This window comes from Echeneis naucrates, chromosome 17 (assembly GCF_900963305.1).
Source record: "Echeneis naucrates chromosome 17, fEcheNa1.1, whole genome shotgun sequence".
NCBI classification, from domain to species: Eukaryota; Metazoa; Chordata; class Actinopteri; order Carangiformes; family Echeneidae; genus Echeneis; species Echeneis naucrates.
Window position 1 is genome coordinate 5,893,882 of NC_042527.1, and position 16,330 is coordinate 5,910,211.

The following is a 16,330-nucleotide window of genomic DNA, read 5'->3' on the forward strand; positions in this document are numbered from 1 at the left end:
GTGCGTCGCCGAATCTGCAATTGAGCAAGGTACCGTAATTCCTACCAAATGAAACGAAAACCTACAGTTCTACAGTGTTACATAGAGGACCATTAGCACCTGAAAAAAAGTTAATGAAAATACAATTGAATATTCAAAATATGTATTCAAAAATAGTCACAAAAGTTTGTGACTAGATAATTGAGGTACAACACACACTTTAAAAGACAAATAGAAGTAAAAAAAAATGGCAGAATGTTTTACTGTCAAAATACAGATTTATTTATAATAAAATATATAACTTTTATATTAATCCTACATAAATATTTTAAAGCTTGATTGGTCTTGTTCAAATAATGGAGGAAACATGAATAATGTTTAGTGTAAAGCATTGAATCATCAAAGTTTCGTCATTTAAATAAATATACACAAGATTCACTTTTTTATTATGAACTAATTTATTAAAAACTGTAAATGACACCATGAGTGAGCATTTCAGGTTTGTGTTTAAAAAAAGCTCTCAAAAAGTGTTGTATAATAGGTCAACTGTCATTAGAACTTGGACCATGGACCATGCTGTGCTCCCTTTTGTCTGATACAAAAATGTATGAAAGATTAAAAAAACAAAAGCTCTAAAAAGATAAAAGAAATTTACAAAACCCCTCTGACTAAACCGATTACATAAAATGATGTATATAGTGTCTGCATGATTTCTGGATATTTAGCTGGTGGGCTTTGGTGACAACACAAGTTTCTTCCTCAGGGTATGCCTCACTTCAGGCATCTGCTTTCTTTCAGAGGCCTCTTTTTGGCTTACTTGGTTGTTGACACGGAGGAGGATGCTTTGGATTTCTTCTTTCCTAAAACAATATAGAGCGTTACAGCAGAAATTATGATCAAATAGTAAACAGTGTACACACTAAAGTAATAATTATATCACATCATATCTTAAAATATTGCTTATATTATAAATATTTCTATATCTCAAGCAGCAAACTTAAATATTAAAATTGAGTTCATATTTACTTTGGACAGCCTTCTTCTAGCTGCTCACACAGGGACTGAACAAACCAGCTCCCATATTTTGGATGTCTAAAGGAGACATAATCTTCGATTGTGGCAGTAGTAACAAGAACATCAGCTTCTTCAGGAATGGATGATCCAGAACAATCAGCCTCGAGATCTTTTAACGACACTCCACGATGTGTTTTGTTTCCCTGGCAGGCCTGGATGAAGAATAGTTTTGGCTTGCTGGTGAGAGGAGACTCATCGGTTGCCTTGAAATTTCTGGTTATTTGTTTAATGGAGAGCGGCTTCAGATCGACCCCAAGGACGGAACCCAATTCTCCATGACTCAGAATACAGCAGACAAATGCATCTCCATGTTTAGGAGCCTGCTGAAGATCAATGAATTCTGTGTCAGACCACTCCATGACCTTGAACTCCTGCAGCTGAGACACATTACTCAGAGTAGCAAAGCACTTCAGTGTCCGATCCATGTGGTCCTGGGTCTGGTCTTTACACATCAGCACTTTGAACCCCAGCCAGCTGAACACCTTTGCCAAATAATCTGCAGGACAAACATTTAATTGTCCATCATCAACAAAGAGGACTACTGTGTAAGATATGGAAGTTGACTATTCTATAACGTACCAGCATCTTTGTTGGTTCCCCTCCTCATTTGGCTGCCCGTGAAAATCTCATTGTTTATGATCAAACAAAGACCGACAGGATGGCTTTTGATCTGGTACAGTTCATCCTAAAAACATTGGACCAAATATAACATAAATACACAAAGACTTTCAGTTAATCCTTAATTAAGCGGTAATTTAACTGTCTTCACTGAATTAAATTGAATGAATTTAGTGAAGACAGTGAAATTACTGTCTTCACTAAATTAATATATGAAAGTGTGTATATGTTCGTAGGGATTAACAAGCACTTTATAATTATTATTGAAAGTTTTTAAAATCTTATTGTGTCTCTTCATCAAAGGCTAATTAAATACACGGACTGATCTGTTTGTGTATCTCATAAAGAGGTCACCTTTTCTTTCTTGTTGCCTTGTGACACAGCACCTGAAGAAATCAAGGAGTAAGAGAGAGAAACTGAATTACCTCACCTCCAAACATTAAATCAACAATGCTGATTAAAGCTTGAGACTTTTGCTTCAGCTCTGAGGAATTGTGTTAAATGCTCTCCACAGTCCTTTCTAACCTATTTATTGATGTTATCTTACCGTCATCTGAACAAGGGATGGGCTGCAGAAGGGGGCCAGTGTCATTCAGCTTGTACTTCATCTCAGGGAAAGTTGTTTGAACTTCCTCATCAGCTTGCAGGAGGTTCAGGAACTCCTTGCAGGTGTCTTCTCCTTTATTTACGATCTTGTCTACCAGCTCCACAACGTGGCCCTCTACATTTACATTGTTGATGCTCTTCAGGTTATTGTACTCACGTTGAGTTATCAGGTCTTTCGCCGAGACTTTGTTGAGGATGAATAAATAGTCCCCAGTCAAAGTCGAAACAATGTCTGGTTTGTTGCGCTTCAGTGTTCCTTTGGCTGACATGCTGAGTCTGACGAAGACAGAAACAAATAAGATAACTTATGGCAGGAAATGAGAGCTAGTTTTGTCCTGTTTCCTCCCGAGTGCACCCAAATAGTGTGTTTTTAGCTTAAGGCGCATGTGAAAATACATGCAACATTAAGCAATAGCATTGTATTATCGCACAACCAGGAACGCGTTAGAGTATAGTTACTGCTTTGTTCACTCAGTAATGGGATTACAGCTACACAGAATTTATGCTCAACATATTTTCAATTCACATTTTTCATTTAGCTTTAAGCTTTATGATTAGTTTTAATAGCCTAACTACTGTAAACTCCAACTAACTTTTGTCATTTCCGCATGTTGGTGCATCTGAGCGCACGGTACTCCCAGAATTCATCAAAGAAAGCGAAACCTTTCTCTGATAGCTCAGCTCGTCTCATGCGGACACCGTCCATGGAAACAAAGCTGGCTGCTGTGGCGGCGAGGACAGACTTACTGTCAGAAAGTCTCCGGTCAGATTCAGGTGAGATTCCGGTCAGATTCACCTTCAGGAGGTCTGCTGCAGTTGCATGTGTTGGTCCGATCCAAGTCCACCAGCATGTGGAGCGGATATAATGACTCCTCTCAGCGGCTGACCGGGAGTTACTGCAGCCGCCGTCAACAGATCTCCAGTTCCAGCCGTAAGCCACCGGAGGGAGGTCAAGACACCGCGCTTACCAAAGAAGAAGAATACCAACGCCATAGGTATTATTAGTCACAAAATATAAGTCATCATTTCCATTCTTCGTATGGCTCCCTGGTGGTCTAGTGGTTAGGATTCGGCGCTCTCACCGCCGCGGCCCGGGTTCGATTCCCGGTCAGGGAACAGAGTTTTTGACCTCCCCAAGCTGTAAATTGCACTGTTATTGACCTTTGAGGACTCTATTTGTCTTGTTTTGTGTTTTGTGTAGAATACTTTACTAATTCCTGATCTCAATGAATTCAATGATAAATGGAAAGATATACATTATAAATACCAGTTTATCATTTGAATGATAGGCCTGTTTCATCCATCTTTGGTCAGAACAAACAAACAAACAAATAAAGAAACTTTGAAACAGGCTGGTAACACAGAGCTGGTAGTGAGCCAGGACCCTGTATCAGGACACAGGACAGAAAGAGCACAGTATGTGATACCATAATGAGTTTTAAGCCAAGAAGATCTGGCAGATTTTTCTAGCTGGGTAAACCTAGCCCTGCAACAGCTATACTTTTACAACACTGAATTCTACTGTCACTAGTATGATGTTGTCATGTTTCTAAGTAACTTGGCTGACCTACAAACAATCACCCAAAGTGATAAATAAAATGTATAAGTAACAGACCATTTTGTGTGGGCATGTTTTCCTGATCGCACCAAAGATGCATCATGTCCCTTTGTCAGTGGCCAATTTTCGGGAACACTGAGAATGATGTGTTTCTATTTGAGTCATACGTTCATCAGAACCTGTTCCCCTTTTACTGACATCTCTCTTCTAATGAAGACAACCAGAGCATTAGATTGTGCCTATTCTAAAACATGACATTACGGTGCAGCTGTGAATGCTGCTGATATTAATGTCAACTACCCACCTGATTAGTTTTATTGTCAATAGTTCATCTGTTATCACTATTAACACTTTGAATAAGTACATCTTTCTCTTCTGGCTTATTCTCTTCTTTCATTCCTTCCCTCCATCGTTTGTTCCCTATGCCAAAGAGATTGTGTTTTTACTGGTACTGGTTTGTTTGTGGGTTTGTCATCAGCAGTATGTACTACATTTGTTGGAAGGGTGGTGCATGTGCTGGGGAAAGACCCTGAGGCAAATGTGGAACATTTACAATTATTTTTTTATTTTTTTATTTTTTTTCTGTAAGATTTGATTCACATTGTCTAACACTGGCCTTGGCAGAGATTCCTTTTACCATTCCACAATTTATTTTGTCCTTATTTCCTTTTAAATAACAACATATCTTTCTTCTTTCACTGCCTTTACCTGTTCTTTTGAAATTCACCATAGAAAAACATGTTCTTTCCTTAATTTTCACTATACTTTCACTTTTCGTGCACAAAAATTTCAGTAATTTGCATTTTCCAAGAGTTCAATTACTTTCCAGCAACTTTCCACCTCTCACTTGCAATTTCTTCAGAAGTGGCTTTTTCCTCTTGAGTATTTCTTTTCACATAGGGCTAGTTTTAGTGCATCAGCCTTGACATTAAAGTAAAAAGCCAAGCATACTGGCGTGATTAAAGTTGAATGTGGCGGTGTATTGCTGTGAAAGGCTGCCCTGGCTTCCTGATGCCTCTTATTTCCCCAGATGTGTCATTAATCTAAGTGACACCACTCACAGACTCACAGTCAGCGACAGGGTGTGGGTGCAACAGAAGGTAAAAAACTTGTTCTTCTTCTTCCTATTTACTGTCGGACATCATTACACCAAAGCACTACACAAGGGGAGATTTTGTGTTAGATTTGTGTAAGAAGGTTTACACATAGAGCAGATAATAGTTAAGGAATGTTCTATGTCCATCTATGTGTGTGAAACAAAACAAAAAACAGTCAAAATCAGTTGTTCCTGACTCTCTTGGTTGTGAGTTAATGTTCTTAAAACTCAGTCTCACGTGACTGATAAAATAATAAGCACTCATAAGAGGAATTTTTTATTTTATTTTATTTTTTTGTACTTTATGTTTTACTGGCAGTCAACCCCTTCATGTAAAATAACCCAAAAGGGGAAGTATGAAAAGTCAGGAAATTACTTGCATGTGGCTAAAGTAATACACCACCATATATGATCAGTGTGTGTTCCTGTATCTCTCTTTGTCTTTCTTTCTTTGTATGTGTGTGTAAAATCCCTAGGTTGACGATGAAGTTGTTTTTTGTCCATCCAGAATTTTGGTCCAGTGTTCTGGTTTTATTTGCCATACAAGGTATTGTAAGACTTTTATTATTACAGACTACACACACATACACACTAAATCTAATTCTTACCTTCATGTTAAAGTCCTCAAACACAACTAATACCTTGCAGACGTGAAGACAAAAATTCCACCATTCACAACAATGCTAATGGTCTGAATCACAAAAATACATGTAGACACTTATACACCCACGTATTATGAGTCTATGAACTGTACGCACAATGTTTTCACAGTGACAAAGGGTGATGAGGATATCTGTTTCGAGGAAAAGGATGTGAGAATCTAAATTATTAAACTTCTAGAGATCAGGAGAAAGGCTCAGAATATAGAGTTATATTTTGATTTCTATGTCCTCTTCTCTGTGTTATGAAATTATTGCAGGAATACATTGTGACAAAGGAACATGAAAACTTTACCTGCATCCTTTATCCAACAAATCTACTCAACTGCTCTTGGTCACTCCAGGGTTTAGAGAAAGATGTTCAGCTTTCCGTCTACATCAGGTGCTAATATGTTGTTTATTTTTAAAATGAGAAATTTACATTTAGGATAGCAGGGCAGTCAGTATCTAACGGAATATTTTTTAGGAGGAGATAGAGGTGTATTCATTTTCTAAAAATCAAATAACATATTTGATTTGAATGTGTAACTCTCTCTCTGTCTCTTCATTCAGTATTTGTAACCATGAAAGTATAATTCCTTCTCTGAGCCAATCGTCCAATGCAAGAGTCGACTCAAGGGCATTCACTGTCCCGAATGATGACATGTCACACGTAATACTCCAGTTTAATGAGACGCTGCACAGCACGAAGAAGTCAGCCATCAAGAGTTACACATATGAAAAGTCCGCAATAGGTAATACCTAATTTCTCTCACATACTGAACAAAAGCTAAAGAGGCACAAACGTAATAGTTTTTCTGCCACATCTGAGTATTTTTCTTTTTTAGTACATTACTTCACTGCCGTATTATTGAGGATTTTCTTAAGGTTTTAATATCATTCCTAACATAAATTATGGTTTTTATTGTGAGAATCCAGCTCCATGTTAAACCATTTTTCTCAATCTATGGTTAAGATTTTTTTTCTTATTACTTGATTACTAAGGCGGCTCTGACACCACTATAATTGTATAGTGGTTAATATTTGGTGCCAGTTTTGGGCCGACCTAGCCTTTACTTTTGGTACAATAATTCTACTCTTCTTTATGTAATATGATTTTCTGTATGTATGTTCCGCAGAGGTCCTATCTCCACCCTCTCACCTCTCTGCAACAATCAAAGATGAAGATCTGTCGGTGACATGGACGGTGCCCAACAACATATCAGGACCTGACTGCTTTGTATACCAGCTGGACCTGGGTGATGAGGTACAGCCTGCCTGCTTGCATGGATTACTATGGATGTTAATGAATGTTAATGTTAATTCCGATTAAAAGAAGAGAATACATGAGATACAGCAAATATATTATTTTGTTTGTGTTTTGTTTTTTTTTTGTTTTTCCTGTACTTAGGAACAGGAATAAGATTTTAATCTTTTCCTAACAGGTAAAAACTTTGGACAGTAAGCTGTCTTATACAGAGCCCATAGCAGATCCCACACACACCTACAAAGTGAGGATAAGGACAAGGAAGGGCGACATATGTTTTGGATCTGCTCACTGGAGTGAATGGAGTCCCACTATTAGTGAGTGCTGCTGTTTAAGTCATTTGATGATTGGGTGATGCATGGAAGCCTGATGACACGCTGTTATAGTCCTGAAATTAACAACCTCTTTACAGCCATCTCCATCTTGTTTGCATCTTTTAGTAGTGGAAGCAGTGAACCAGTCGGTTTACAAACTTAACACTGTGTTGATCATCTCGATTTCACTTGGAATACCCATGATCCTCGTGGCTTTGATGCACCAGCAGAGGTATGGCTTCTTGCTCTGACTTAAAGCCTAACCTGTTCACTGACCTATCTCACACACACTCAAACTGCTCCTTGTACACTTTCTGCCCATCCATTTTATTATCAACTTCTGTTAGCTGTTACTTTATGCATTAAACTGACCCAAGTCACAAAGTGATGACTTCAAGTCAGAAAAAAGTGCTGCATAGGTGGTGACAGCAGTTTACTTTCTGAAAAGCCACAAAATAGGCTAAACTTCCTGAAGATGCGTGTGTGTGTGTATTCCAGGTTGCTCAAAATCCTGTTTCCTCCAATTCCACGCCCCCCACAAAAGTATAGATTCTTCTTGGAAAAAAATGACACATTTACAGTAAGTGCATGCATACATCCATATTATAGATACTTACTCACAAGCACAAGTGAACAAAGGATGCCAAAGTTTTGCTTGTTGTGCCTATCTCCAGCTCTCCCCTCCTGTCCCATCATCCTCAGATGAGGAGATCACAATGGTGGATGACGTGGATCAAAATACAGACAAAATTTCTATTCCGCAAGCACCAAAACTGTCTTAAATGTTAAATTGGATTTTTATTGTTTCATAGCTTTACGCTTTGCCAAACACAAAGTTAATTTTCAGCTATTGCGATAATTTAAAATGTTTTAGTACAAATATTGCTGTATGATGTAAGAATTAAAAACATTTTTCTAAATATTCTAATAAAACATATTTTCTATGTCTGAAGTATCTGGAGCTGGTCCAGAAAGTGGAATATATTCATATTAAAAATATGTGGAGCTTTTTGTGACAATAAAGTTGCCTTGACTTCTATGATTATCCATCTGTTATCTATGCTGCTGATTGGCCAGGGTTGGTTGGGGCCGGAGCCAGTCCGAGCTGACACTGAGGGAAGGTTGGGTTCTTCCTCGACAAGTAACTAGTCTATAGAAGGACTGACATCCACTATAGAGACAAACAACCATTCACACTTAAATCTACAGCTTATTTACAGTCCATGATTAAGCTAAAGGTGTTTGTCTTTGGACTGTGGGAGGAAGCTGGAGAACCAGGAGGGAACCCACAGAGACGCAGGGAGAACATGCAAACCCCTCGCAGAAAGGCCTGGAATCAACCAAGGACCTTCTTGCAGTGAGTTGACAGTGCTTACCACTGAACCACCATGACAGCCTCTTTTAAGATTAATAAAAACATAATCACAAAATGTAGAGTGAAGAGAGGCAGAAATGAGCATGGTAGAAAACAAGAATATAATAAAGCAAGGCAAATGCTAAATCTGCCTGAAAGCAAGAGTTGGTCAATGACAGAAATTAAATAAAAAAAACTCCCCAGTGCAGAAGACGTCACCTCTTCATCTGACCGTTGAATATTAAGATACAGCAGAAGTTATCTCACCTTAGCGCATTAACTTTTCTAGGTGCAGTGGACATATAACAATACCCACCAGGAAATAATCCACCATTCTTCAGTGGCAAAGTTTTTTTTCTACATATTATACAAACTGCTGCAAGGAGGATTTGTGAACTGTTTATTGCACTAATCTAGTTGTCTCCTGCCTCCAGTCTTTGTGCTGAACTAAAGTTCCAAACCTCACAAATTTTAATTCCATAATAATTAACACAGTTATTGTTTCCTGAGCAAGAGGAAGAAAATTATCTGTAGAAAGCTTTGCTTTTTTTTTTTTTTTTTTTGTGAAAATATATTGTAATTAAAGGGAAAATTATTAAACTATCGTAATGCCTGGTAAAATGCTATTTTTAAAGAGGCTGCAGCCAAAGGTTGAGAGTTGTTAAATAGCTGCTCAAGAACAGCATTCCATATAGCTAACAACATTTTGCGCAAAGTAGAGTTTTGACTTGAATTTTATAATTTGACCTTGGATGTCTCAAAGGGATGGTTCAGCTCAGTATAGCTAATCTGAGACCTCGAGGCTGACAGGTTGGTGAGAGATACAAGGCTGGGAATACTGCACACACACCCTTTGTTAAGCGATTGTTGTCCATGAGTTGAAAGATCAGAAGGCACCAATGACTGTGAGAAACCTACATAAAGTCACAGAATAAATAACTGTGGCAGTTATGGAGATCTGCTTTTCTAGCAGCACTATACTTCCTGTACTGTTACCCTCAGACAGGCTGACCTGTTAGAGTGGCATCAGATAAAAAATCTGCACACAAACCACACAGATCAAAGAGATAAAATACACAAATGTATTATTTACACATGAGATACAAAAACCCCTGACATCATTCCATAATATTTCTTTCCTTTATGGCAAAAAAAGAACATAATCCACAGATTAACCACTATTATAAACTTCAACGTTTCCACACAGTAAAACATTTCAGTAAATCTACTAGGTGAAGAGGTAAATACTTGCTGAAACTGTTATTTAAGTAATACACATTGATATAGACGAATATATGAAGAAAAGAAAATCCGCAGATCTCCGATGTGCCATCATGTTGCCATCTTAGCTCCTTTCATCGCCAGTTCATCCACCTGATTAGCAGTGTTAGTGTGAGTGTAAAGACACGGCCTTATTAGAAGGTACTGCTGCTGCAGCTCATTTCCATGTAGGCAAACTCTGTGGAGGAGACAGCTGGGACTGTGTCAAAGTTCACCGAGTCACATTTCCTCTCTGAAAAGGCGTCTTTGATGTACAGAAAACACAAAAACATGCACTGCACAACATGCACACACTGTGTGTGTGTCTGTCTGTGTGAAAACATGCACCAGATTAAATATTTCAGTGTTCCATACTAAAACTAGAACTAATCAGATTTTCACGATTACTTTTGCACATTGGCACATGGAAAATACACGCAGTGACTAAGATTCAGCGACACGCTATCTCGCTTTCCAGCCACAAACCTACAACATCTCACTGTGTCTATCTTTAGATAACGTCCCGTCCTATTTCAAGATTTTGTGCTGTTAGACTTTCATGTTGAAACAGTTGAAATGGCCTGTATTCTTCTGAACTGAACTGAACCAGCATCCCTGAAAAGGCCCTTGTAGCCTCCTGCTCAACCCTAACTGAGAGTTGGACATCAAATGCTTGTGATCCTGAAGTTATCTGATTGTGGTGCAGTTTGTTCATAGACTAACATTAACTTTTATTATCTGGGTGTGTGTCCAGTACTCAAAAATCCTACATGCTAGCCTGGAACTAATATAGTTTTCTGAGTAAAATGATTGTAGACTCTTGTTCGCCATCATGTCTATTTTCTGCGATTATCCAAGAGCCAAAGTAAAAATCCCATGGGCTGCCATCTCAAAATATACATGCCCTGATACATTCTTAATATCTACGTTCCACTTTAACACGTCAAACACTATTTACTTTGTGTTTCCTGATAGCACACCACTGCTATATATTGTAACAGATAGTGTAAATGAGTGTGTGTGTGTGCATGTTTTATACCTTCCCCCAAGTTGATGTGCTGTAGCTGTGTTCTGTCCAGTGGCTCTGCTAGAGGGGCCATTCCCACACCAGAGGCAATGCCCCTTCTGCAGCTCTCTATTAAAGACTCTACTGTCCGAAATCTTTGCTGTCTGAACCCTGAAATCTGATCACACACACACACACGCCACAAGTAACCATCTTGTCTGTGCCTGTGTGGACAAACGTGACCTGTACGCAGATGTTCACCTACCTGAAGATGCCAGCCATCAGGGGTGTGTATGAGTCTGTAGGTGTGGACAAATGGCGTTTTCCTGTAAATCACAAATTTCAGTGATTTAAAAGAGTCCTTATTTGCTCTGAACAAGTGATTTACACACACACACACACACACATATATATATATATATATATATATATATATATATATATATACAGTATGTATATATATGTACAGAATGTGTACATGTGTTTGCGATATATGAATATGACATATATGAATGTTTCCAATAAAATTGTTATCTGTCAGAATCTTTTGCTTTGTCTGCAACAAACTCTAACTTCCTGTCTTTTCTTCTTTCAGTTTTCAGAAAGACCACAAACCCAAATTTAAAATACTCGAACTTTAACAATTATGTGCATAAATCACTCAATACATTATTATAGAACATTAAGTTGTAAAAAGGTTATAAAAAAGTAAGATTATGTCTGTGCTGCAGTAAAATGCTCAACACATCTGTTTTATGGTGCAGAGATATGACGAAGGTATTTCGTGAAAAGCAAACATCAACTCTTTACTCACAACTCTCAGCTGGTCTCTGCATATTTGAATAATCCCTTTATTTATAAAATGCGCTCAGTGTAGTCACAGATAAATTGTCTAAAGAAGAATGACTCAGCAAACTTATAAAGATATGACAACTGCACAAATAGTGAGTCGGCTCACCTCACACACAGACAGTAGGCCCCTTGCACGGTCTCGCTGTCTCTTAGCAGAAAGCTGCCATCATGTCCAAACCTCTCCAGCAGCCTCTCTGTGACCTCGCTTCCAATTCTCCCAAAGTAAAAAGACTGGACCAGTATCTTGCCCTGCTCCATTCCTCCCCACAAGCAGACACCAACGTTTGTGTGGCTGGGGGGTTTGGGTGGAGCAGATCAGACTTTTGAGCGGCTGTGTGATATCACGTGAAACGCTGAGAAGCAGGAAAAAGCTTTTCTGGTTTTCACCTTTCTCTCATGTGGCTGTATTTCACATTTTGCAATTTGAACAAAATATGTGATGAGTCTGCATATGTGTAAGGAAACTGAAGTGAGCTGCCTGATCTGAAACAGCAGATAAGGAACCAATTCATATAACACACAAAACGAGGTTAAAGAGTAAAAACCTTTTAATTATCTTTGTAAAAGGATAGTTTGACAACAGGATGAAGCCCAGCTGATGAATCCCCATTAAGTATTCCTGATGTGCTCAGGAGAACTAATCAAACTATGATTAAATAAACCAGGCAGAGCAAATTCAGGCTTCAAACTCTGGTCTACTGTAGGTACACGTACAGTGTCTGATCTTTATAGTGGAAATAAATCCATGTCATTGAGGAACTGGAAACCACATAAAAAAATCCCCTAAGCACCTTTTCAAATGTATATAAATATAAGTTTCCAAATGGTTAGCGAGGGTAATATATATATAGCTTCCACCTTTCTAACAGCCTGTCTGTGTCCGCATAAACAACAAAATTCTGCTCTTACAATAAAGAGATCTTTAAAAAAATATATATATATAAAATGTTGCTTATTGTTACATTAGAGAAAAGGTTGGCTGGATCAAGGAAACAAAATCTATTGTATTATATAAAACATTCAGCAGGTGGTGCTATAGAGCCAACCTGCTCTGAGGTTAGTGTTAGGGTCAGATCTACAGAGTAATACAGGGGAAGGAGGATTTTCTTTCATTATTTCCAGCTTTAAGAGGAACATCAGATTCATTAAAATTTTCTAAATTTGAGGTGACACCAGCTGCTGCAGCTTTACAGCAAGTAGAGCAGGTAAAACCAGACGAGACACCAACAGAAGTTCATTATTTTCATCACTGGAGCCCATTCTCATCCCAGAGTAAACGGGACTTTAATTAAACAACTTCTTGTGGCTAAATATCTTTAAATGTTGTAAGAGCCTAATCTTTACATTCAGACTTCTTGTGATTCTCAAACAACACCATGTCGGAGCCAGTCTCCTCATGGCAGTTCATTCTTGATAAAACAACTTGAACAAGTTGGACGGGCAATTACAGTCCAAAAAATGGCAGCTGCATCCTTTTTGATTGCTGACACATCAGAAAATGCTGAACTTAGAGACGGAGAAACTGAAGCTTTCTGAACCACTGAATCAATATGAAGCAATCGTGTTGAAATGGTTCAGCGTTTCAAAGCATTTAACAGAATTAAAGCTCTCCAGCTTTCACATGGCAGTAAAATCAGTATGTATAGTGTTTGAATATCTGTGCCAATGAACGTGTATGACTGTATGGCTGTTTTCTGATCATGTGTTAACCTTACCTATACCTCACTCTCCCTGGTTGTCAATCAATGAAATTAGCAATAACGCATGCAAAACTCTCTTCTCAAAAACCCAAGTAGTTCAGAAGGATTACACTCATTTATACATATTGTGGGAGTTTTAAGATAGTTCCACAAAGCGTTGTTCACTATGCCCCTTTGCTCTTCCTCTTTGGTTCTTATTGTCTGGCCTCCAGGGAGGTGATGGCTTCCAGCTCTGCAGAAAACCTCTTGCCCAAATCTCTGTTGGCCTGCAGGAATCCAGCCAGCATCCTTAACTGCTCAGTGTCCTAATGAAAAGGTTTTAAGAAGTTTAGATTAATAGTAATATTCGTCTATACTCAATTTGTGTGAATAGTGTAACTGTACATGAACATAGGTATTTATTCTTCACACCTGTGTCTTTGTACTGTCATCTGTATCAGCAGCAGCACATAGTAAGTCCTGAAGCCTCTCTTGTAGCACCTCAAATTCCCATTGGCTGATCACATCAGCACTAGTGCTCCATTGGTGGACACAGTCTTGCTCTAATTCATCCACTTCAGCAGAGTCCAGGCGGTCCAAACCAGGGACAGATATGGACAGATCAATGATCAACATCTGCACAAGGCCAAGAGAGAACAGCCTGCATTTAGTGGATAGATTGCTTTACACGCACATACATGAGTGTGCGCACACACACACACACACACATTATACTCACCTGATTTATTTCCTGTCCAGTTTTTGCCATCTGTGGTACATGGTTGAGCTGTTGCACAAAGTTTTTCAGAATGATCTGGTACTGTCTCATCCATTCATCTTCCATATGCATCTCACAGGAATGCATTAACTCATTCCTGCATCGGATCACCTGGACAGACAAACACACCACCACACACACACACACACACACACACAGCTTAGTTTAAAGGAACATATAGAATAGAACAAACTGGTACTGGAATAAAAATAAATCCATGGCTTTTTGCTTCCATATAAATTTGATTTTCTTTGTAATTACGACAGCCAAATGTGTAGTTGTTTACTTTAGCATTTAGCATTAAATACATTAGTAAACTTCCAGGTTACAGTTTCTTATGTACAACACACCAAGCAATTTATTCAAATATAATACATTTACTTAGACTGACATACTCACGCTGCTGCCAAGGTGTGTGTGTTATTTATTACTGCGTTTAATTTGTATTTCATGTTTTGTTTAGTTTGCTTAGTGCCAGTTAATCACAGGGCAGAACCTTTATCAGATACTGGAGATGAAAATTATCCTCCAACTCTGATACGCTACAACACATTTAAAAGTATTCTTGTTTTCATCTTTTATAAATTATGCTATTTTTACATTTCATATGATTGTGTGTTATGCAAGTTCATATCACTGAGTCAGAAGTTAACTCTGCTGTGGTGACATCACACAGACAGGACAGTTCAGCTCCTGTCATTGAAACTTTGACCTGCAGACAAGGACAAGCCGCTGCAGCTGCTGTTTCACGCTCCAGTTTCTCTCAGGTAAGATTGTTCCAAGTAGTGGATATGGGGAGTGAACATTTTTATCTGATAGGTCACTGTTTTCATTAGTTCAAGTTAAGTTACAGCAATTAAATTAAGATGTACATTGATCATGATAGATATGCAATCTTTATTTTGGACAAGGCCGTTTTAAGGAGGAAACATTGCTTCTTTTTTTTTTTTTTTATCCAAGTTTTATGTGTCCAAATTGTTAAGACTGACTTGCATTAGGAGAAATTTAACATTGGTTTAAAAGCTGCAATCATTGCACTGGTGGTTTTTCAGCTTCTCATGAGCTATTTGTGGTGATTTATTGCACAACTTACTACAATGCTATTATGATCTTGGAGATGTGAAAAGGTCAGTTACAGTTATATTTCTGCTCCTGTGCCACGGTGTAATGACTACTTGTTGCTAAGAAAGAAAAATACTGATTCAAAAAAAAAAACAACAACAACACAATTACAACCACATCGAAATAACTTCATCCCTAACTGAACAGTTACCTATCCAAACTGGGTGGTGCACAATAAAATACAACTACTGGCTGGCTAAAAACTCTGAGCGACAAAGTGGCAGATAATCATCCTGGTGCAGAGGCAAGATTATGAGCTGTTTCAAAGCCACACGTCACATCCAGCTGCCTCGAAGTGTTGTCTCTACCTGATCCCTGTCTGCTTTTCCCGCCTGTTTAGTAGACTCTCTAGTAGATTCTCCAGCAAGAGAAGAAACTCGCTATGTTACAGTGCCAACTGAAGGACAGGGCAGAGCAGCAGGAGACACTCTTCTGTCTTCTGTTGGTCAGCAGCCAAATCAGTGTATTGACTGGAGTTTTCCTCCTTCTGCTCCTTTGCACCACTTCCCCTATGGCCAATTCCATCCCAGGGAATGCCATCCCATCCCATGGGGCCCGGTGCTGTATGGTTTGCCTAATAGTACGCTCTGCCATTGCCCCTAAAAGCAATGGCCCTTGTTGGCCATCCACTCATGGTTAAAGCTCAGACTGACTTCTGGACAGGTTAAGCTCTGGGCTATGATGTTCATTCGGTGCATGAACATTTTGTTGCCTGCTCTAAAGCTTGTGCCTCACCAGATACCAGAGTTTTTACATTTTTCAACAAAATCCAGAGCTACATGTACTTCAAGGTGGGTATTAACTAGGCATGGACCAGATCTCTTCGCCCTCGAGGAGACTATGACTGTGTTGTAGACTTGAAAACAAAACTTCATGATAATGATTGGAAATCTGGATAACTCATCCATGCTGCACTTTACAATGGAACTGAGGAGGTACAGAGAAGAAACGTGTGGTGCTTTTCTCCCACTGTGTTATAGGGAGTAGGCTGTCCAATGAAATTTTAGTGTGGTTCTTAAACTGCACTAAGGCTTGACAGCAGGCGCTCCAAAAGAGTGGTGAAAAGCGGCAGAGAATCATCGAGACCAGCCTCCCATAGATCACCTGTCAACATCAGCCGCAGTCTGAG

General features: G+C 38.8%; 4 protein-coding genes and 1 non-coding gene across 8 annotated transcripts in view; 2 read left to right on the plus strand and 3 right to left on the minus strand.

The window, feature by feature from the left end:
- Nucleotides 1-418: 418 nt before the first annotated feature.
- Nucleotides 419-3,215, minus strand: LOC115057682 (caspase-8-like). Its single transcript, XM_029524868.1, has 6 exons — nt 3,025-3,215; nt 2,219-2,553; nt 2,026-2,057; nt 1,633-1,738; nt 1,006-1,549; nt 419-839 (listed from the first exon to the last, which is right to left on the minus strand). The coding sequence occupies exons 2-6, from the start codon at nt 2,544-2,546 to the stop codon at nt 701-703; spliced, it is 1,149 nt and encodes a 382-aa protein (XP_029380728.1). The 5' UTR covers nt 2,547-2,553; nt 3,025-3,215; the 3' UTR covers nt 419-700.
- LOC115057683 (granulocyte-macrophage colony-stimulating factor receptor subunit alpha-like) lies at nt 2,960-8,189 on the plus strand. Of its 3 annotated transcripts, XM_029524871.1 has the most exons (10): nt 2,965-4,935; nt 5,408-5,478; nt 5,703-5,743; nt 5,851-5,972; nt 6,143-6,324; nt 6,709-6,836; nt 7,015-7,153; nt 7,277-7,382; nt 7,649-7,730; nt 7,825-8,189. In XM_029524871.1, the coding sequence occupies exons 2-10, from the start codon at nt 5,415-5,417 to the stop codon at nt 7,930-7,932; spliced, it is 972 nt and encodes a 323-aa protein (XP_029380731.1). In that variant the 5' UTR covers nt 2,965-4,935; nt 5,408-5,414; the 3' UTR covers nt 7,933-8,189. The 3 variants fall into 3 exon arrangements, with proteins under 3 accessions (XP_029380730.1, XP_029380731.1, XP_029380729.1); XM_029524870.1 differs by having other exon boundaries at nt 2,960-5,478; nt 7,280-7,382; XM_029524869.1 differs by having other exon boundaries at nt 2,965-5,478.
- Nucleotides 3,322-3,393, plus strand: trnae-cuc (transfer RNA glutamic acid (anticodon CUC)). Its single transcript has one exon. It is a non-coding gene; the product is annotated as a tRNA-Glu (tRNA).
- A 1,374-nt stretch (nt 8,190-9,563) lies between the features above and the next one.
- On the minus strand, nt 9,564-11,980 carry LOC115057684 (SH2 domain-containing protein 1A-like). 2 transcript variants are annotated; one of them, XM_029524873.1, is made up of 4 exons: nt 11,729-11,980; nt 11,036-11,096; nt 10,804-10,948; nt 9,564-9,878 (listed from the first exon to the last, which is right to left on the minus strand). In XM_029524873.1, exons 1-4 carry the CDS (start codon nt 11,878-11,880, stop codon nt 9,871-9,873), a joined length of 366 nt encoding a protein of 121 aa, XP_029380733.1. In that variant the 5' UTR covers nt 11,881-11,980; the 3' UTR covers nt 9,564-9,870. The 2 variants fall into 2 exon arrangements, with proteins under 2 accessions (XP_029380733.1, XP_029380732.1); XM_029524872.1 differs by having other exon boundaries at nt 9,564-9,963; nt 11,729-11,976.
- A 178-nt stretch (nt 11,981-12,158) lies between these two features.
- Nucleotides 12,159-16,330, minus strand: part of LOC115057857 (uncharacterized protein CXorf38 homolog) — a 7,466-nt gene continuing 3,294 nt past the window's right edge. Inside the window, exons 4-6 of the mRNA XM_029525083.1 lie at nt 14,041-14,190; nt 13,734-13,937; nt 12,159-13,627 (exon numbers count right to left, since the gene is read on the minus strand). Coding sequence (XP_029380943.1) covers nt 13,517-13,627; nt 13,734-13,937; nt 14,041-14,190 — 465 coding nt within the window. The 3' untranslated portion in view covers nt 12,159-13,516. The remainder of the gene's footprint in view (nt 13,628-13,733; nt 13,938-14,040; nt 14,191-16,330) is intronic.